Genomic DNA, 17,768 nt, shown 5'->3' on the forward strand with positions numbered 1-17,768 from the left:
ATTGTTATTTTTCATGCATTGATGACACGAATATATCATACTTTAAAAAGAATTGCAATCATCTGAATGATGCAAATGCATAAACCACATACATAGATGTAGGTTAATTTAGAAAAACATTAAAATCAAGGGAGAATTCACTCTTATCTAATCTTGGTCACAATTTAATTTATACCACTATCAATAAAATTTATATATATTGAGAATGATAAAATTTTCTAGTAACTCTTTCTAACGACTAAAAACTTAATTTAATTTTAATACATTGTCAGTGTAAATTAGTTTTATGCAATTTTTGTTAGTACTATTTTACTTTGATTACGTGAATAATCATCTAAAAAAATAGGTGTGATTAGTCAATTAGGTAAAATGTTTTACACAATCAATGCATGAAAATTAAATTCCTTGAAGTTATAAGAAAATTTTACATTTTTATGTATTTACATAAGATACATAATAACTAATTAATACAAACAACCAAACATCTACTTGAAAATGAAAATAACAATTCGCATACCTATTAAACTAAACATTTAGCATAATTTAATTGTATCTACTTGAATCTAATACTAACAACCAAACATCCACGTAACAGTGAAAATAACCATCTGTACACTTAGTATAATGAATATCCAACATAATTTAATTGTATTTATTTGAATCTAATACTAACAACCAAACATCCACTGAACAATGAAAATAACCATCCGTATATCTAGTAAAATGAACATCTAACATAATTTAAATGTATTTACTTGAATCCAATCCGAACAACTAAACACTTAATAATAAAATTGACCATCTACAGACCTATTAAAATGAACATACAGCATAACTTAATTTGGTCTACTTGAATCCAATACAAAAAACTAAACATCGCTTAGTTTATGAATCCTAATCTTACTTACGAAACCGACTTTCATTATATAGTTCGCATAAAAATCCTGTTCCAGTTGCAAAGATCAAACCGCAATCCAACTCTTGGTATTTCTTCTTTATGGAGGCCACTGTGATTCGGTAACTATGTATCAATTCATAACAAACATCGCTCAATGTCACATATGAATATTACTAGATTGTAAAATCTACTTATTGTTAAATCAACAATAAGTTAAAATTTGAACCTCATGCCTCAGTTTCATCACATCCAACATAATTTATTTGTATTTATTTGAATCCAATCCAAACAACTAAATAATTAATAATAAAATTAACCATCCATTAAAACTTCAAAGGAAAGGATAACTTCAAACAACTAAACACATAATTTATTTGCACAACATAGGCATATAGAAGAAATAGAATTGGCAAAAATAAATAGTGAAGATAAGTTTGAGTATACTATTATCCTAGTAAGTATTTAGGATTAAAAAAATTACACAAAAACACAATAACATACATTAAAACCTCAAAGGAAAGGATAACTTTAACAACTTATATTGTCAAGATAATTTCCAGTCACACTAAACTAGAATTGTTCCTACCAATTACCTGTGACCAATAATGAATCTAATAACAATTTCCTTCTCGCGCTCTAACTGAAGAAGCTGTTTTCCTGTTCAAACAGGTATTAGATATATATTAAAGTTGGCCATGCCATTCTAATTCAATGTCCTCTCAATGTTAGGATCCATATAAACATCTATCAGCATAAAACTTTTCCTCTAATATTTTATCCCATTTTTTAAAGGTAGATACTAACATTGACTCTTAGTAGAAACAGTTTCTAGGGGAAATATAATATACCCTGAGGCATCCAAGTCTCTCGGACCGAATCACGCCTCTTCCTGCTGTTGAAAGCTGTGTTTATTCCAATCACTACAAAGGCCTTCTTCCTAGGAGCACCTTCCCCGGATATCCCCATGGTAGTGGTCGTGCTATTCGAGTCTGAGATCCTGGCTTCATGAGAACTCCTAGCAACTGCTAGTTCCATTTGAAGCATGAAAAATTACTTATCTAAAGCCCTGGCATGCCAAAAAAAGCAATTATTCATTTATTATTCAACCTCAAAATACAATAAAAATACAAATAAGAAAGCTCCAATTGCAACCAAATCTAAGCCAAAAAAAGAAAGAGACTCAGGTTAATTAGTTAAATGCTCACATGCTCAAATTATGTTCCCCTTTCAACAGACGTGACGCAGGGGAGCAGAGGACAACCTTCTTCGTTGGGAAGGCATGGCGCATCGGAGCAGAGGGCAATCTTCTTCATCGTCGGGAAGGCGACGCAGGGGATCAGAGGCGTTGCGGCTTGCGGCGCAGTGGCACGACTTTCGAGTGCCATTTTGGGGTTGGGTTTCTTCATCGTGAGTGGGGGAATCACGATGGTGTTGGGGGTAGCTTTGTGCATGGAAGAAGCCGCGGATGTCTCGCCTCACGGGTGGGGGAGCCGCGGCAGAGAAAGAAGTCGCGGTGGGCTGCACGTTGTGCCGATCAATTTCATGTGGGAAAAAGATTTTCAGGGGACGGCGGGTGCTTGAAAATTGCCGTAGAGGGTAGAGGCGTCGGCTGTGGATGCACGGCAATTGTTGGCGTCCAGTAGGTGAGAGGGTCCAGCGAGAGAAAGATAAGCTGAGAGGCTAGTTGTAGAGTCTCAATTCACCAATATGAAAATCCTAATTTGTTTCAAATTTTAAATTAGAAAGAATTCAAAATTAATTAATAACCCATAATTTAATTTTAATCTCAATTAAAGCCCATTGTATACATTGTACAATAAAATTATTGTCTCCTCATACTTTTCCTTATAGAAAATTTGGTTCTCTCTCTCTTTAAAAATTACAGAACTTCCACTTTTAATACCTTAATTAGAATATTTTTTAATTTTTCTTTTCTTTTTTGATGAACACCTTAATTCTTTTGTTTTTGGCAGCAAAATATAAATATTTTGTCAATAGGTCCTTGGAGGCGTTGATGAATTGATGATCCCAAAAGGAGGAATTGAGAAAGACGCTTCTGCTACCGCCTCGTTCATCTTTCGTCACGCTCTCTTTTTGTTTCGTTACTCTGAACAAAGATTGAATGCCAACAATGGAAGCTGGTGAAGTTGCTGTGTTTGTGGACACCAATTTTGGCACTCGCATTGCTTTCAAAGCCTTTCCCCACGTTACAGTCGCATCACTCAAAAGTATCATCCAATCTCTCTTTCTTTTCCGTCATGAGTTCTTTGTTAGTTTTATGAATCCTCAAATTTCAATTTATATCTTAGTTGTAACTTTAATGTACTTATTATTGTGAGAGGGAAACAAGTTTGGTCAATCTTTTTTGTTGTGAATCTTTTGCATGTGCCCTGAATGTTCTCCTCATAGAGTTTGTACCTTGTTAGAGCCATTTGAATTTTTTATTTTATTAGTTCTAATCTTTGTTTATATCCTCATTCAAGGTTTTATCAGCATCTAGTGTGGACTGTGCTGGAAGGGAAGTTGGTTGAATTTCTTCTTTTAGTTTAGGTTTAGAGACAGTATGTCAAATCAAATTGTTCTTTTAATTGCTTCATTAACTAGTAATACTAACATTATACTGGAGGAGTGTATCGTTGGATCCACGAGTCTATGATTATTAAGTTAGATATATTTACCACCTGGCAATGTCTTTGCAAAATTTTTAGTGGAAGTTATCCGATGATAATGTCATCACGGTTCTTCGTTTTTCCTGCATTGTTTGGAATTCTTCCTTGGGGATGCAAATTCCGTTTGAAATGGCATGTTCAAAATCTAGTGTTCTTTGAGTTTTGTAGTCTTTCTTTTATTGATTAAATGCAGTTTAACTAAGAGTTCATTTGTTCTGACATTAGAAATGATTGATGTGATGATTGTTCTTCAGGAGACTTTGCGAGAGTACACCTCGGATGTTTACCAGATACAGGAGAAATCCAAGTTAATGGATTAATGGTAAGTTCTTAATGTTTAGGTATCTATGCTTTGTATATGAACTTGTTCAACAAGCAGTTTGTGCTCAAGAAATTACTGCATATTCTGCTAGGTCAAGCGAAAATCATGCTTCTACTACCTGCCAGATTCCCTGCCTATAAAGCATGTTTTCCCCAAGATGAGGAGAACATGGTTTCTTCACATGGACATTCAGCATTTAACGCGTTTGCATATTCCATGTTCACCCTGTGGCATAGCCATTCTTTCCAAACGCCAGGGCTTGATGACCTCAAATGGTGAGAACAAAGGTATATGCAATAGTGAGGAAAAAAGAGCGGAAGGGTTCTGCAAAAATTACATGCAAAATGCAGCTGGTGGAACTCTAGAAGACGAAAAACCTACCGGCACCACCGAGAAGAGTCAATATTTGAAGGAAGAAAATAAAGTTGAAAATCAGGCTGTGTTGCATGCAAACTCAATGCAAGGCAGTCTCAGTAAGATGTCAACACAAGTGATATCAGTGTCAGCCATAATCAATAAATACTTTCTGGGCTTCAATGGGATTGACAATATTAATAGTTCTCCAAACTCGGACTTTACATCCAATGCTGTTCACAGTGATATCGAAGTTCAATCAAAAGCTACACCACAGAGTTGTTTGAAAAGACGAATCAATATTCCGGCACCGGTAACTCCCAAAACAGCTCCACCTGTTCTGCATGCTGCATTTCGGGTTGACTTGGTTTCCAAAAAAGCAGGGCCTAAAAGGAGAAGATCCAGAAAACATGCTCCGTTTCATGCTGACTTGGTTTCCAAAGAGAGAAAATCCAGAGTTGGGAAGCGTCTTCTTGTCGCTTCTCAAAGTCTTGGGGTTTCTCCCATCAAGGATAGTTCCATACTTTTTTGTAAACTTAAAAATAGAAATCAAATAGAGCAGAAATCTCAGATCAATGGTTCAATATTTTCTCTTAGTGATAGTGACAGTGATAGTTGACATTGTAGTGTAAACTAAAATATGATCTGAACTACTGTATTTTGATCTACTTATGCGTGTAGCTTGGATGTAACAGAATCTTAGTTCATAACTTATAGATTAGAAAAAAGCAGGATTGTCAAGTGGAGTGGGAAGGTCATGTAATGAAGCATTAAATGTTGCATCCTGCAGCTGGATATTGTACACAAAACTAAGGGATATGGAGTTCAGAAATAGGATCAATTGTAATGTTGGCTGGTTGGTTGGTTATCTTTTTGTTGCTTCTGTTTGAACTGTGTACCTTTCCTCACTTCCCATTGTGTTTGAACTTCAAGTGAGTTCATTTTATCTAACAAAAAAGAGAAAAATGGTAGGAAAAAGAAAAAGCACAAATCTCTCTAAGAACACCAAACTCTAACATCAATACGCCTCTCATCTTCTACTCAACAATATCAATATACCTCTTTCTTTAAGATATATGTAAGATTTTAGATTATATTTAACATATATTTAAAAAAAATAATTTACTCCTATTTCATTTTAGATTTGATTTTTATATACATTTAATATAAACATGTTTTACACAAACATAGGATTACATTACATATTGTCACAAACTCACAATTGCTTTTTTACGTCGACTACACAAATAGTCGTTGAGCTAAACAAAAAACTATTTTTAACTTGTACTTTTGAGCTATCTTTCATCTTCACATTTATTTTTGTTGACTCCTATAGTTTTAACAGTAAAAACTTTGACCATTTTGGTGTCATCATCATCATTGTCACGATCAACAGAAAATAATATTCCTAATCATCAAATTTAAGTATGAGTAAAATTACAAGCTGTATCCTAAACTTCATATTGTTACCCTCACTTTTTTACTCAGAACAATTATTAACTAGAGAGAATAGATTATTATTTTCGATAATAAAAATGTAAACTAACTTTATATTATCAAAAACAACCTTTAATAAAATCAACTATCGATATAAAATATTACATATATAAAATAAATAATTTAATGATTGATTTTTTAATATACCTATAAAACCCTAACACTCCACAATGACAGCAACAATCGTATCCTAATTTGCTTGCACCGCTCACACACATTCTCAAGCCACCTCATTACACAATTTGTTTCTATTCGAACCTTCTCCACCTAAAACCCTCTTCCATTTGTTCACGGATTCATCAGTCAAAAATCGAGTTAAACTCTAAAATTGTCTCTTAGATTGATGTTTTGCACTAAAATCATTTCTGAGATTTCAATTGCACCAATTACATTCTTGAAATTGAAAAAAATGCACCATATTAGTCTCTGACGTATTTTCCATTAACGACATGATGACATGGCATGATGACGTGGACTGTAAGTAACACGTGTCACTTCATGATTTGACTACGTGTAATTGTATGATGATGTGGTGACCAGTGACATGTGGCATGTTGACGTGGATGGTTGTACCACGTGTCACAATGTTATTTGGCTACGTGTCCGGTTGTGCCACGTGACGCAACAGTATTCGTCCACGTGTCATCCATTATGCCATCGTTGTATATGCACCAAACTAATCCTTCATTTTGCATTAAGTGACTCATTTTAGTCCCTGAAATTGAATGACGTACACCAAACTAGTCCCTTCACCAATTTTTTTCATTTTTTAAATTTAAAATTTTAATATCTTGGATACACTAATTTCAATTCTATTTTTTCATATATCGTTTAAATACAAGTGCTTTTATAAAATTTTTTAAGATTTTAGTTTTAATTATATAATTTTTTTAATAATTTAACATTGGTAAATTTTGTAATATATAAGTATGTTATTATAAAAAAATAATTATATGATTGATTAGATATATTTTTTTCATAAAAAATGTGTTTTTAACAAGAAATTAATAATTAAAATAAATATTTTTTTATGAAATACACGTTTTTGTTATGTATAAATGAGCTAGATTAAAGAAACTTTAAGCACCCTCACTACCACTTTTGACCTTTGCAGTCTAGACGAAAGAGGTCAGAGATGATAATGAGGAAAGCTTGAAATGCCTTCACGTCAACTCCAAGACGACGGCTATTAGAGGTGTCCGCAAGAAAAAAAAATATTTTATAAAAGTACTGAAAGAGGTCGGAGATGGTAGTGAAGGTGTTTGAAAAGCCTTCACGTCAACTCCAAGTCGGCCATTAGGGTATTCGTAAGAGAAAAAATATTTTATAAAAACACTTTTATTTGAAGAACATGTGAAAAAATAGAATTGAAATTAATGCATTCAAAAATATTGAGAATTTGAAATTTATAGAAAAAAAATGAGAAAAAACTGGTGAAGGGACTAATTTGGTGCACGACAATTAATTTTAGGGACTAAAATGAGTCATTTAATGCAAAGTGAGGAACTAATTTAGTGCATATACAACGATGACATAATGAATGACACGTGGACGAATACTGTTGCAACACGTGGCACAACCATCCACGTCAGCATGCCACGTGTCACTGGTCACCACATCATCATACTATTACACATGGCCAAATCATGAAGTGACACGTGTCACTTACAGTCCACGTTATTATACCATGACGTCGTTAATAAAAAATAGACCAGGGACTAATATGATGCATTTTTTTTAATTTCAAGAATATAATTGATATAATTAGAATCTCAAAAACAATTTTAGTACAAAATGACAATCTTAAAAACCATCTTGAGTTTAACTCGTCAAAAACCCTTTTCGGTGGTAACTGGTAAGTGACCCTACAACCATTTTAAGCTTCACATTTTCTTCGTATTGCTCTTCCCTTATTTTGTCTCTCTCTCTCTTTTGTTTTTGGTTTTTTTTTTTCTCTCTTAATTCTTAAGGCCTGTTTGGATCCCCATTTTTTTATGAAAATTGAATTAAATGAAAAAAAATTTGAATAATTATTTTATTAAATAATTTTTGTCAAACTAAATTTAGATCAATCTTTTGCAAGTATAAAGTTAGTTGAAATTTTTTGCACTAACAGAAATGATATTTTATTGTAAGTAGATAGCAACCACCATAGAAGCCTCTTTTCGTGTCTTCTCCTGTTTGTTCTGTTCTTTCACCACTTTCCATTTCCATGTGACTCAACTCTCAAGGAAAGGATCGATTCTATTCAACAATCATTTGGGAAGAAGCCACACCCACTCACTCTCACTCAGAATTCAGAAATAGTAGAGTATATAGAAGAGTCATTCCAATTTTCAACACACTCATACACACACTTCACCAGTGTCAATGTGAAATCAACACAACCGTATGCGAAACAGTGAGTGATGAGGAAGTTGAGATGGGTAATGGATGGAGGAGGCTTTTGGGACCTTGATGTCTCAACTCCAAAGACCCTCGAGGGTTCGGCCTGCCCTGTTTCTGGGAATCCTCTACCCTTGGGCCTTTCCAGGGGGCCCAGGCTTTCCAGGCCTAAGCAGGTTGACTTCATGCAGCGCTTCATGTTCGCTCCGTTTGTTCCTTCCTTCGCCAAACCAAATGGACTCTCCCTCCAGCGAGTCCTCTCCCTCCCACTCAACGATGACTGGTATCAAAATATTAGCTTAATTTCACATTTTCGTTCATTCCCATAGTTAAAAGTTTTGATTTTTATGTGTTTTGTGTATCTGGGTATTCTTGTTTTTGTTCATGTGGTGGGTCAATTGACGGAATTTGCAGCGGGGTATGTTAAATTTGCTGTTTTTATCTCTTTGTGGCTGCATTTTGGATATGTTTACTTGTTGAGGGTCTTCCCATTTTGTTTATGGGTTGGCTGCCAATGTTCTGAATTTTGATTGCATCAATCAATTCAATAGGAGAAAGCTAAAAGGGGGTGAAATTTGGAATTTTTATAGTTATGTTGCTCTCTTAGATAATGGCATGCTTCTACTGAAGCAGCAGTATTGGATGTGGTTAGTTTTAATTTGAAGAGATGTGACATTGTGGAATTTTTTATTTATTACAATGTGGGTGAATTAATGAGTTCATTGAGGGTAGATTTATGTGTAGGACTGGGACAGGATTAAAGTGACCATGTTAGTTATTGTTTGAATTATCCTGTTAAGTTAATTTTTCTTCTTTTCCTAGCTGTGGCTTTGTCATAATTGAACTATGTCAATTCTCATGGAATTCTGATTTTCAAGTCTGAAAGTTTTGCAGGGTTGTATATCTTCTTGGTCAATTCCATTTGCAAAAATTCATTTCATTTGTTAAAAGAAGTGAGGAAAAGCCATCTCAAGTTTCGTCTTGGTTTAAAACCATTGGGAGACAGCTGCAGCAGAAATCATTATATGCACTGGGCTTGTTTTCAGAGTTCCAGTTAACATCGGATGATATCTTACATTTGGCCTTAGACTATGATGATAATCCAAGAGGGAAAGCAATTCTTCGTCACAAGGTAAGCATTTGAGTGTATATTCTTTTGAGTTTCTAAAGTTCCTTGCATGGCTCCATTTCTTGATGAATTTTAGTATTCTGTTTTAGAATTCTATGACAAGACATTAGATTGTTAAGTGAGCTTTTCTCTTTTCCTATTAGGTACTTTTCATTTTTCCTTTGAGGGGTGTTCGGTTATTGTGATGGCCATATTTCGGGATAAATTTACCTCTGAATGTAACTTTTTCATTTATTAATTGATTATGAATTCTAAGTTAGCTAAAAATTTGGACATACACTGTTAATACAAACCACATTAGCTAACTACTTTTATCTATCTTTCTTACTTTACGTTATCATGCTGTGTGTATACTGAACTAGATTTTGTGTATTTATACTAACTGTACAATTGGTGTGTGGTTGTAGTTTCCTAGTCATGAACTCACAGTGGAGGCAGTTTCTCCTGGTCTTTTTGTTGACAAGTCTGGTAATTATTGGGATGTTCCATTTTCAATGGCGATCGACTTTGCTTCTCTGTCAACCAGCGATTCTTCTATGAGTTATCATTTATCTGCGCACTATAACTCTGGGTCACCTGAGCCCTTTGACAGGATCCAAAATCAAATTGGCGGACCACCACGAAACATACTTCCAGGCTTAGCCCTCAAAAGTTCCATATCTTTCAGGAATAAGGTTGATATTTGGAAAAGTGAAGCTCCTAAGTTGAAATTGGTGCAACCATATGACTTGTTCATTTCTAATCCTAATGTGTCTGCATCATGGAATATCGGTAAGATGGCCACTTCTCTGTGATAGTTTCTCAAATAGTCAAGACGAAGAGATTTAGATAGATATAAAATGATCGTCGTTCTATAACTAAATGATTGCTTAATGTCATGGATTGGATACCATAGGCATTTTTCTTATTTGTTCTTTGAATTCTCTTATAAGGTGCTGCTGCTACAACTGGTTTTGGAGAGAGCGCAGAAAGAGCACTGGCAAATGAAGATCCCATAGGTTTTTTTATTGATAATCCTGATGGGCTTAATGCTTCGTTTCTAGCGGATACATTTGCATCTGCTTCTCTTACAGCCCAACTTGGAAACTTCCAAAAGCGTTATCTAGATCTTACGCGATTTCAGGCCCAGCTGAATATACCTTCAGGTACCAAATTCTTTTATGGTGCGAGAAATCTAGCACGAGAATATTTCCAATCCAGAAAGCCCAGCTTGGATGATTTTCAGGCAGTTTGCCCCAATGCCACCTTATCTTTTCAACAGCAGGTAGTACCAATTCACTCGTCCGATTTCACATTCTTAGAAGTTTTTCCTGGCTAGTTCAATTCCATCTTGAAAGGACTGCAAATGGGTAAATTACACTAACCTCCCTTGTGGTGGGAAACAAAAATGCTATGTACCCACCAAAAATGGGTAATTGATTTCTAGTGTACACGTAGCATGGGTGGGTTGGGAATTATTTCTCATGACACCCCTCTATCTGTAGAAGTATATACTAATCTCTTTTAGATTTAGTTTATATGCCACTCAGCACCCTTGCTCATATTTTGTGTACCGTGACACTAATCACCTTTATAAACACGACATAACTTACATTGACCTCCGCCGTAAGGAGGTTCGTGTAGACATGACAAATCAACGGATGTTGTGTGTAAATATCTCCTAACCTCAAAGGAAGTGAATGTAATCTATCTTAAATAAATTAGAGGCTAGTAGAAAGTCTAAATTCTACAATGCTGCACAAAAATTTGGTTCTTAAAGCTGCTTGCATGTTACCACTTACCAACACATGTTTGTGTGATTTTGCAGATTTTTGGGCCATTGAGTTTTAGAGTTGATTCAGGAGTAACAATTGATTTGAAGGACCCTAACATTGTAAAAGCAAAGGATTCAGTAATAGCAATTGAGTATGCATTGCAAGTACTTCTTTCAGCAAAAGCAGTTGCATGGTATTGTCCCCAGCGCCAAGAGTTTATGGCAGAACTTCGCTTTTATGAGAAATAAGGAGTTTCATCAACACACATTACTCCATAGCCATTCTTTTAATTTCAACTTATTCTTTTTTTGGTTCTTTAGATTAAATTGCAAGGTTGTTGTATGGTCATGTAAACAAGTGGTTGTTATTTATCAATCTCAATTTCTGTGGAAATAGTTATTTCTATTTTGTTACTTTTTTCTTTCAATATCTTTTGGGATTATAATTGTCGACACGAAAAATAGTGATGAACACGTCAAAGTTGACAGAAAAAGAAGATAATGTGTTGATCCTTTTTTAACCCCCTAACTTATTTTGCAGCTAAATACATTGGTTTTTTAATGTATCAAAAGTTAAAGCAACACTTATTTTTAGACGCAGGGAGTGGTATATTTTAAGGGAAAAGCTCAGTATACAAGCGATTAGGGCTTGTAACTATTACAAGTTTATTAATGCCTAATCCACCAAAACGTGTTGTAACTCTTACGTCACTTACACGCGCTTTATTTATGCTGTTTCACGTTTTTTTTGTGCCGCTTTTTCTTCTTCTTCTTTCTCCGTGCCGCTTCTTCTTCTTCTTCCTCTTCCTCTTCTTTTTTTTCTTCTTCTTCTTCTTTTTCTGTGTCTCTTTTTCTTCTCTTTCTCCCTTTTTTTTTTATTGAAATTTCTTCTCCTCTTTTCGTTTTCTCTTTCTCCTTCATCAAAATCACTAGAAAAAACGAAGAAACAAGGTACGTTTCTTGCCTTCTCTTTCTCCTTCTTATTCTTCTTCTTCTTGCTACACGTTCTTCTTTCTCTTTCTGTTCTTCTTCTTCATTTACGTGCTTTTCTCTCTGTTTTCTTTTTTCGTTATTCTCGATTTCTATTGTTTTTTGACATCAAGCTCTGAAATCGTTTTTGAAGAAGAAGAAGTAGCAGAAGATGAGGAGGAGAAAGAGAAAGAGTTCTGAATTATGCATGATTTTGGGTGTATTTTCTTAAATCCTTTAGGTGTATTTTCTGTAATCTTTTGGGTGTATTTCTATAATCGTTTGGGTGAATTCCTGTAACCGTTTGGGTGTATTTCTGTAATCTCTTGGGTGTATTTTATGTCATCGTTTGGGTGTATTTCTGTAATCTCTTGGGTGTATTTTATGTAATCGTTTGGGTGTATTTCTGTAATGCCTGCCATTTTTTCTGAAATAAAAAATACACCCATAAATATCAATAAGATACACCCATAGATATGAGTCAGATATACCCATAGATATCAGTCAGATATCACTCAAATACACCCAAATGATTACAGAAATACACTGAACTCTTTCTCTTTCTCCTCCTCATCTTCTGCTGCTTCTTCTTCTTCAAAAACGATTTTACCATGAAAAATTGAAAAAAAATGAGAAAACAGAGAGAAAAGACGTAAATGAAGAAGAAGAAGAAGAAGAAAACGAGGAAGAAGAACGTGCATAAACGAAAGAAAAGGAGAAGAAGAAGAGTAAGAGGAAGAAGAACGTGCAGCAAGAAGAAGAAGAATTTCAGAAACCATGAAAATCGAAAAAAAACGAAGAAGAAGAAGAGGAAGAGGAAGAGGAAGAGGAAGAGGAAGAGGAAGAAGAAGAAGACGACGAAGAGGAACCGTTTGAGTGGGGCGCGTGTAGTTACGCTCCTTAGTGCACGTGTTAATAAAGTTTGGGCTGATAACTTGTAAAACTTGTATGGTTTTTTTACTTGTATGTGTAGCAGGTCCCTTTTCTTTTACATAATTAATGTCTGTGCTAGAATAAGATATATAAAATAAAGATTTACTTAATTAGTTCTTAAAATCAAGCATTGAAAAGATATAACAAGATTTTATAAAGTAAAGAACTTTAAGATTTTAATATATTAGATGAGATATCATACCAACATTAATACCTTTTATTTTTCTTATTCCTAATCCTTTGACCAAAACTCTAAAGTCCAAAACCTCATATAATATAATATATCTTTTATTTATTTTTTTTGTCTCTTAATTACCTCTCTCAAGTTGGCCCCGTTGACCAAAGACTCACTCCATCACTTGTTTGAACATTCATTCATGTTCACATTCATATTCAAACATGAATCATTCAAACACAACTTAATAACAATATTTAACATTCTAGATACAAGAACAGCAATTTAATCAAGAGATAGATTAATATATCAAACGCTTTCATAGTTTCATTACATAATATATATAACTAATAATTAATTACTGATACCACTCACTAATTCTTATTAGTAAGTATCATGATCAGGGAAGGCATTATTATTGACAGCAAGATCATGCAAACTAAAATCATTATCCATGATCATCATCATGCCATGATCATCACTATTATAACTGTTCTTCATAACATACTCATCAAAAGAGTAACCACTCTCTTGCTCTTGCAATTGATGATCCTGTTGCTTCTGCCATGGAAAAAGAGAATTATTATTAGTAGTAGTAGTAGCAGCTAATTGTTGTTGACCCTGGTTATGATCATCATAACAATAATCTCTTCCACTTCCCCCACCAACAACAAATGATGATGGAATTATTGTTCTTCTTGCTGCTGATGATGATGAACCTTGTTGGAAATTTAAGGTAATAGGACCTTTGTTATGGACCCCAATTAGTGATGAACATGACATAATGCTGTTGTTGCTATTAGGACACCCTGTGAATTGTTGCACCAATGCCCTAAAATTGGTGGTGTTTGCATTGAGAAGTGTTGTTGGTGTTTTCTTTGATGCTCTTGATCTTCTTCTAATTGGTTTTGTAACACCACTTCCTTTTGGACTCAAAATACTATCTGATGATGATGATGCTGCCACCATGGTGGTTGTTGCCGCCGCCGCCGCCGTCATTTGATGAGTTTGGTGCTGATTATAGAATTGCTTCCATTGATTATGATCATTGGTAGCACTAGCAGCCATAATTTAAGTGAATGAAGAAAACTATTTGTAATGTAAAGTTAGATAGAAAGCATATTATGATGAATTGATAATGAAAGTAAATGAATGAATGAATGAGTGAATGAAGGGTAGGCTTTAATTTATTACATATAGTAGTGGCTTGTGTAATTGTCAAAGTAAAATTTTCAAAATGTGATATATATGTAAGTATCTTTTTGACTAGTCTTTGATTGAGATAGATGAGAAAACTTGAAGCCTAAGAATAATAATAGTATTGGAAGGAGTGTGCTGTTTCCAGGAAGCAACGTGTTGATATAAGTGGCCAAAATGGGAAATAATAAGAGCTAAGCTTGCACTACTTGCACCATCACGTTTTTGGAGAATTTGAATTTTGAAGTCATTATTGATATCTTTCTTACCTCAACTTGTATTACTTTTAGAGTATATATCCAAATAGTTTCGCATCCAAATTTTATAAAAAAGAAATATAAATTCCTATCTTAATTAGACTTATTATTTTTATTTAGACAAATAAATTCTTAAAAATGTGACATAAAAATTTATATGTTTTATTTTTAAAATGTTTATTGATTTAAATGTAACAAAAAATTTTTAAGAATATAAACATCCGACCTAAAATATTTTATTATTTTAGAGACCTATTTAAATATATACTTTTATTTTTATATACTTCTGTCTTTAATAACATATACAAATTTGTGTTTAGCAAAATGTGTACCGTACCATAAGGTTGAACTTGAAAATGATAAGGTCTTTATGTGTTCATTAGCCGGATTTATTTACTATATCAAAATAATAAAAACACATACATAAGGTTACACATATATAGGGACAAAGATACATATAAATTTATATAATTAGAAGACATAAATATATCTGTCAATAAAAATCAATTTTATTTTTGTTATTGTTATTAATAAGGAAGGAAGTAGAATTTAAAAAGTCTTAAAGCAATAAAATTATAATAAAAATTTGTGTCCAAACTTAGCTTTCTGACGATAAGATACTAAATATATAATTTTGTGTGTCATTATATACCAGAATATCCTTTCAAAATTGATGTCTTACTAAACGAATAATAGATATGTATCACCGAATTTACGTTTCTAATGAACATGCACAGCAACCAAACTCGGCCATATATTGCCATCAAATATATTATATAATTTACAATAATTTTAATATTTTAATTTACTAAATTATACTGATACATAAAAAATAGAAAAAAAATGATCCAACAAGTAAATATAATAAAGTAAAAAGTTATCAAGTAGTGGATACAATATTATTCTATCGCGAATACAATTTAGATATTATTTTTATATATTGAGGAAGAATTTTTTTTATTGAGTAATTTTTTCCATCAAATTTTAAAAATTAAGAGAAACAAAAAAGTAAAAGTAAAAACAAAAAATAGATAAATGATTTGAAAGAAGAATTAAATTTACTAAATGGAGTAAATAAAAAAATGTGTATTTATTTTTATTGTACCAACACTTGATAGAGAGAGTATATATTGATCTAACGATAATGTTCACTAGTCAATTTTAATTTAAGATTAAAAAGACAATTAGATTCTTGATAGTGAGAGTATATATCTAGAGTATTTATTAGATTCTTCACAATAGTAAATGACGGATAATGTGAAAGGAAAAGAAGTTGTCTATGTATTTTATTATCTACCGTGTTTTATTGTTGTAACATAAATATAGAAATAATATAATTTTGGACAATGAAACATTTATTATCTTTTGAGCTTTACATAACTTTTATTAATTGCTCTCTATTTATCACTATTGGTATAAATTTCGACCCATAAATATTCGATTAATAGGGAGTCAAAATTTAATTAAAATGATTGTTACTTGGTTATGAAAATCCTCTTTTGACTACAAAAACAAAGGATGCTTGAGGTCGAGGGATTGATTGGTTCAAAGTAAGTCGAACATCCATCCATCAAGTTTGAGACACGTGATCAAATACAGATACAATGCAAGAACGTAGGGTTTAAAAGACAAGACAAGATAGAACGTGAGGATACCATATGAAGATTCTTTAGGGTCAGGGTAAGATCATGGCTTGAGAAAAAGAAGGAACTAAGGTAATGGTTAAAAATTTTTTTAGAAACAGGTCCACCTTTATTGTCTATAAATAGAAAAAATCTAGAAGAGAAAATGACGACTTCAATCAACAACACTAAATCATCACATAAACTCATAAATTTTTTTAGTTTCAGCAACGCAACAGAAAAGTATGGAGTGCAAATGTAGTGAGTGTTAGAAGTCATTTTCTAATTTATTTTGTTTTGTTTTATGTTTAATCCATTTTCATTCATTCCTTTATATGTTGTGTTGTTATCTTATTTGCTTTGCAACTCAAATTTTATATTTTCATTTATTTAAAGCTTTTCTTTATTTATTTATCTGTTCATTATAAATTCGCCACTAGTAATTTCGACGCAAGTTTTTTCGACATTATTACTACGTAATTTTTGGGTCGAGCTCACTCTTTTTCAAAGGAGTTGTATCCGCTTCTCGAACTGAGATCTTAATACAAGTTCGATTCAACATCCTATCGAAAAGTACCAAAAATCTAGTGAAACATATTGGTAGCTGTAGGACTCTGGGTTAAGTTTGTGTCAAGCTGTGTATGCGATTACACAGTGGTAAATTAATAATGTCTGACAGAGCCTCAACTTCGACGGATACGTCAAATAATCATATTGAAGATTCCACGAGAGTCCCTAAAATAGGGCTGTCCCTTTGACCGGACTCTCGGGTCGATAGTCAACGGAAGGGATTCTAATAGATATACCTATTACATGGCTTCAATATGGGCTACCTCCGAATTATTCGTCACCTTTAGAGAATTCTAATACTGGATATGTTGGAAGTACTAGTAATATAAGGATTAACCATTTGTATAATCCTATATCATCTCCTTCAAGTTATCCTTCAATGGGTGTACCAAATTAATACTACCCTTATATGCCAAATTATGATACACATCAGTATTTGATGAATAATCCTCCTTATTTAGGGTCAGTACCTTTAGCACAAATTACTTTTACAATGCCAAATATTATTTTCACACAAGGCATTGCGATGAGTAGGAGGGGTACGTCCTTCTATTTTTTCGGACATGTCGAGACAGATTCCTGTCGGAACCTTAAGACAATCGAGTTGTTGGCTATGTTCAGATAACAAATCGAGGACAATCACCATAATTTAGTAAATATACTTACTCAACAAATGACCACAGTGCTAAATCCCATGTTAAAAAATAATAATGTTAGAATAGAACAGGCCGTTCGATGAGTCAATGATATTGCAGTAACAATCAATCGGCCGTTGATTCCACCTCTAGGAGAATTTCATGCTAATAATCCTCCTTGAATATTGAATAGGGAAGCAGATCCAAATAGAGTATTAATTGAAGTTAGAGCAAATAATGTTGCTCAAGCTTATGGTCAAAATATAACTCAAGCTGTCGAGCAAATCCTAAATAGAGCGAGATTGAATATAGAGGTGACAAATCAACCTTATTTTATATCTCCCTTTTTGAATTATGTATTGCAAGCTAAACTTTCAAGGGGAGTTAAAACTCCTAAATTTCT

At 33.3% G+C, this 17,768-nt stretch overlaps 3 protein-coding genes across 3 annotated transcripts; 2 read left to right on the forward strand and 1 right to left on the reverse strand.

The window, feature by feature from the left end:
• The first annotated feature begins 2,901 nt into the window (after window positions 1–2,901).
• Window positions 2,902–5,133, forward strand: LOC107483726 (uncharacterized). The gene is made up of 3 exons (XM_016104336.3): window positions 2,902–3,126; window positions 3,822–3,889; window positions 3,981–5,133. The coding sequence occupies exons 1-3, from the start codon at window positions 3,021–3,023 to the stop codon at window positions 4,860–4,862; spliced, it is 1,056 nt and encodes a 351-aa protein (XP_015959822.1). The 5' UTR covers window positions 2,902–3,020; the 3' UTR covers window positions 4,863–5,133.
• A 2,729-nt stretch (window positions 5,134–7,862) lies between these two features.
• Window positions 7,863–11,401, forward strand: LOC107483725 (protein TRIGALACTOSYLDIACYLGLYCEROL 4, chloroplastic). Its single transcript, XM_016104335.3, has 5 exons — window positions 7,863–8,408; window positions 9,020–9,257; window positions 9,662–10,025; window positions 10,187–10,518; window positions 11,062–11,401. The coding sequence occupies exons 1-5, from the start codon at window positions 8,149–8,151 to the stop codon at window positions 11,254–11,256; spliced, it is 1,389 nt and encodes a 462-aa protein (XP_015959821.1). The 5' UTR covers window positions 7,863–8,148; the 3' UTR covers window positions 11,257–11,401.
• Window positions 11,402–13,404: 2,003 nt separating this feature from the next.
• LOC107483721 (uncharacterized) lies at window positions 13,405–14,253 on the reverse strand. The gene has a single exon (XM_016104330.3). The coding sequence runs from the start codon at window positions 14,150–14,152 to the stop codon at window positions 13,469–13,471; it is 684 nt and encodes a 227-aa protein (XP_015959816.1). The 5' UTR covers window positions 14,153–14,253; the 3' UTR covers window positions 13,405–13,468.
• Between the last annotated feature and the right edge of the window lie 3,515 nt (window positions 14,254–17,768).

Source organism: Arachis duranensis, chromosome 4 (assembly GCF_000817695.3).
Source record: "Arachis duranensis cultivar V14167 chromosome 4, aradu.V14167.gnm2.J7QH, whole genome shotgun sequence".
Taxonomy (NCBI): domain Eukaryota; kingdom Viridiplantae; phylum Streptophyta; class Magnoliopsida; order Fabales; family Fabaceae; genus Arachis; species Arachis duranensis.

Bases quoted from the DNA above. Each gene is read 5' to 3' on its own strand.
- LOC107483721 (XM_016104330.3), bottom strand. From the start codon at position 14,152: ATGGCTGCTAGTGCTACCAATGATCATAATCAATGGAAGCAATTCTAT.
- LOC107483725 (XM_016104335.3), top strand. From the start codon at position 8,149: ATGAGGAAGTTGAGATGGGTAATGGATGGAGGAGGCTTTTGGGACCTT. The intron at 9,258-9,661 runs GTAAGCATTTGA...GTGTGGTTGTAG, and splicing joins AAGCAATTCTTCGTCACAAG to TTTCCTAGTCATGAACTCAC. The intron at 10,519-11,061 runs GTAGTACCAATT...GTGATTTTGCAG, and splicing joins CCTTATCTTTTCAACAGCAG to ATTTTTGGGCCATTGAGTTT.
- LOC107483726 (XM_016104336.3), top strand. From the start codon at position 3,021: ATGCCAACAATGGAAGCTGGTGAAGTTGCTGTGTTTGTGGACACCAAT. The intron at 3,127-3,821 runs GTATCATCCAAT...ATTGTTCTTCAG, and splicing joins TACAGTCGCATCACTCAAAA to GAGACTTTGCGAGAGTACAC. The intron at 3,890-3,980 runs GTAAGTTCTTAA...ATATTCTGCTAG, and splicing joins TCCAAGTTAATGGATTAATG to GTCAAGCGAAAATCATGCTT.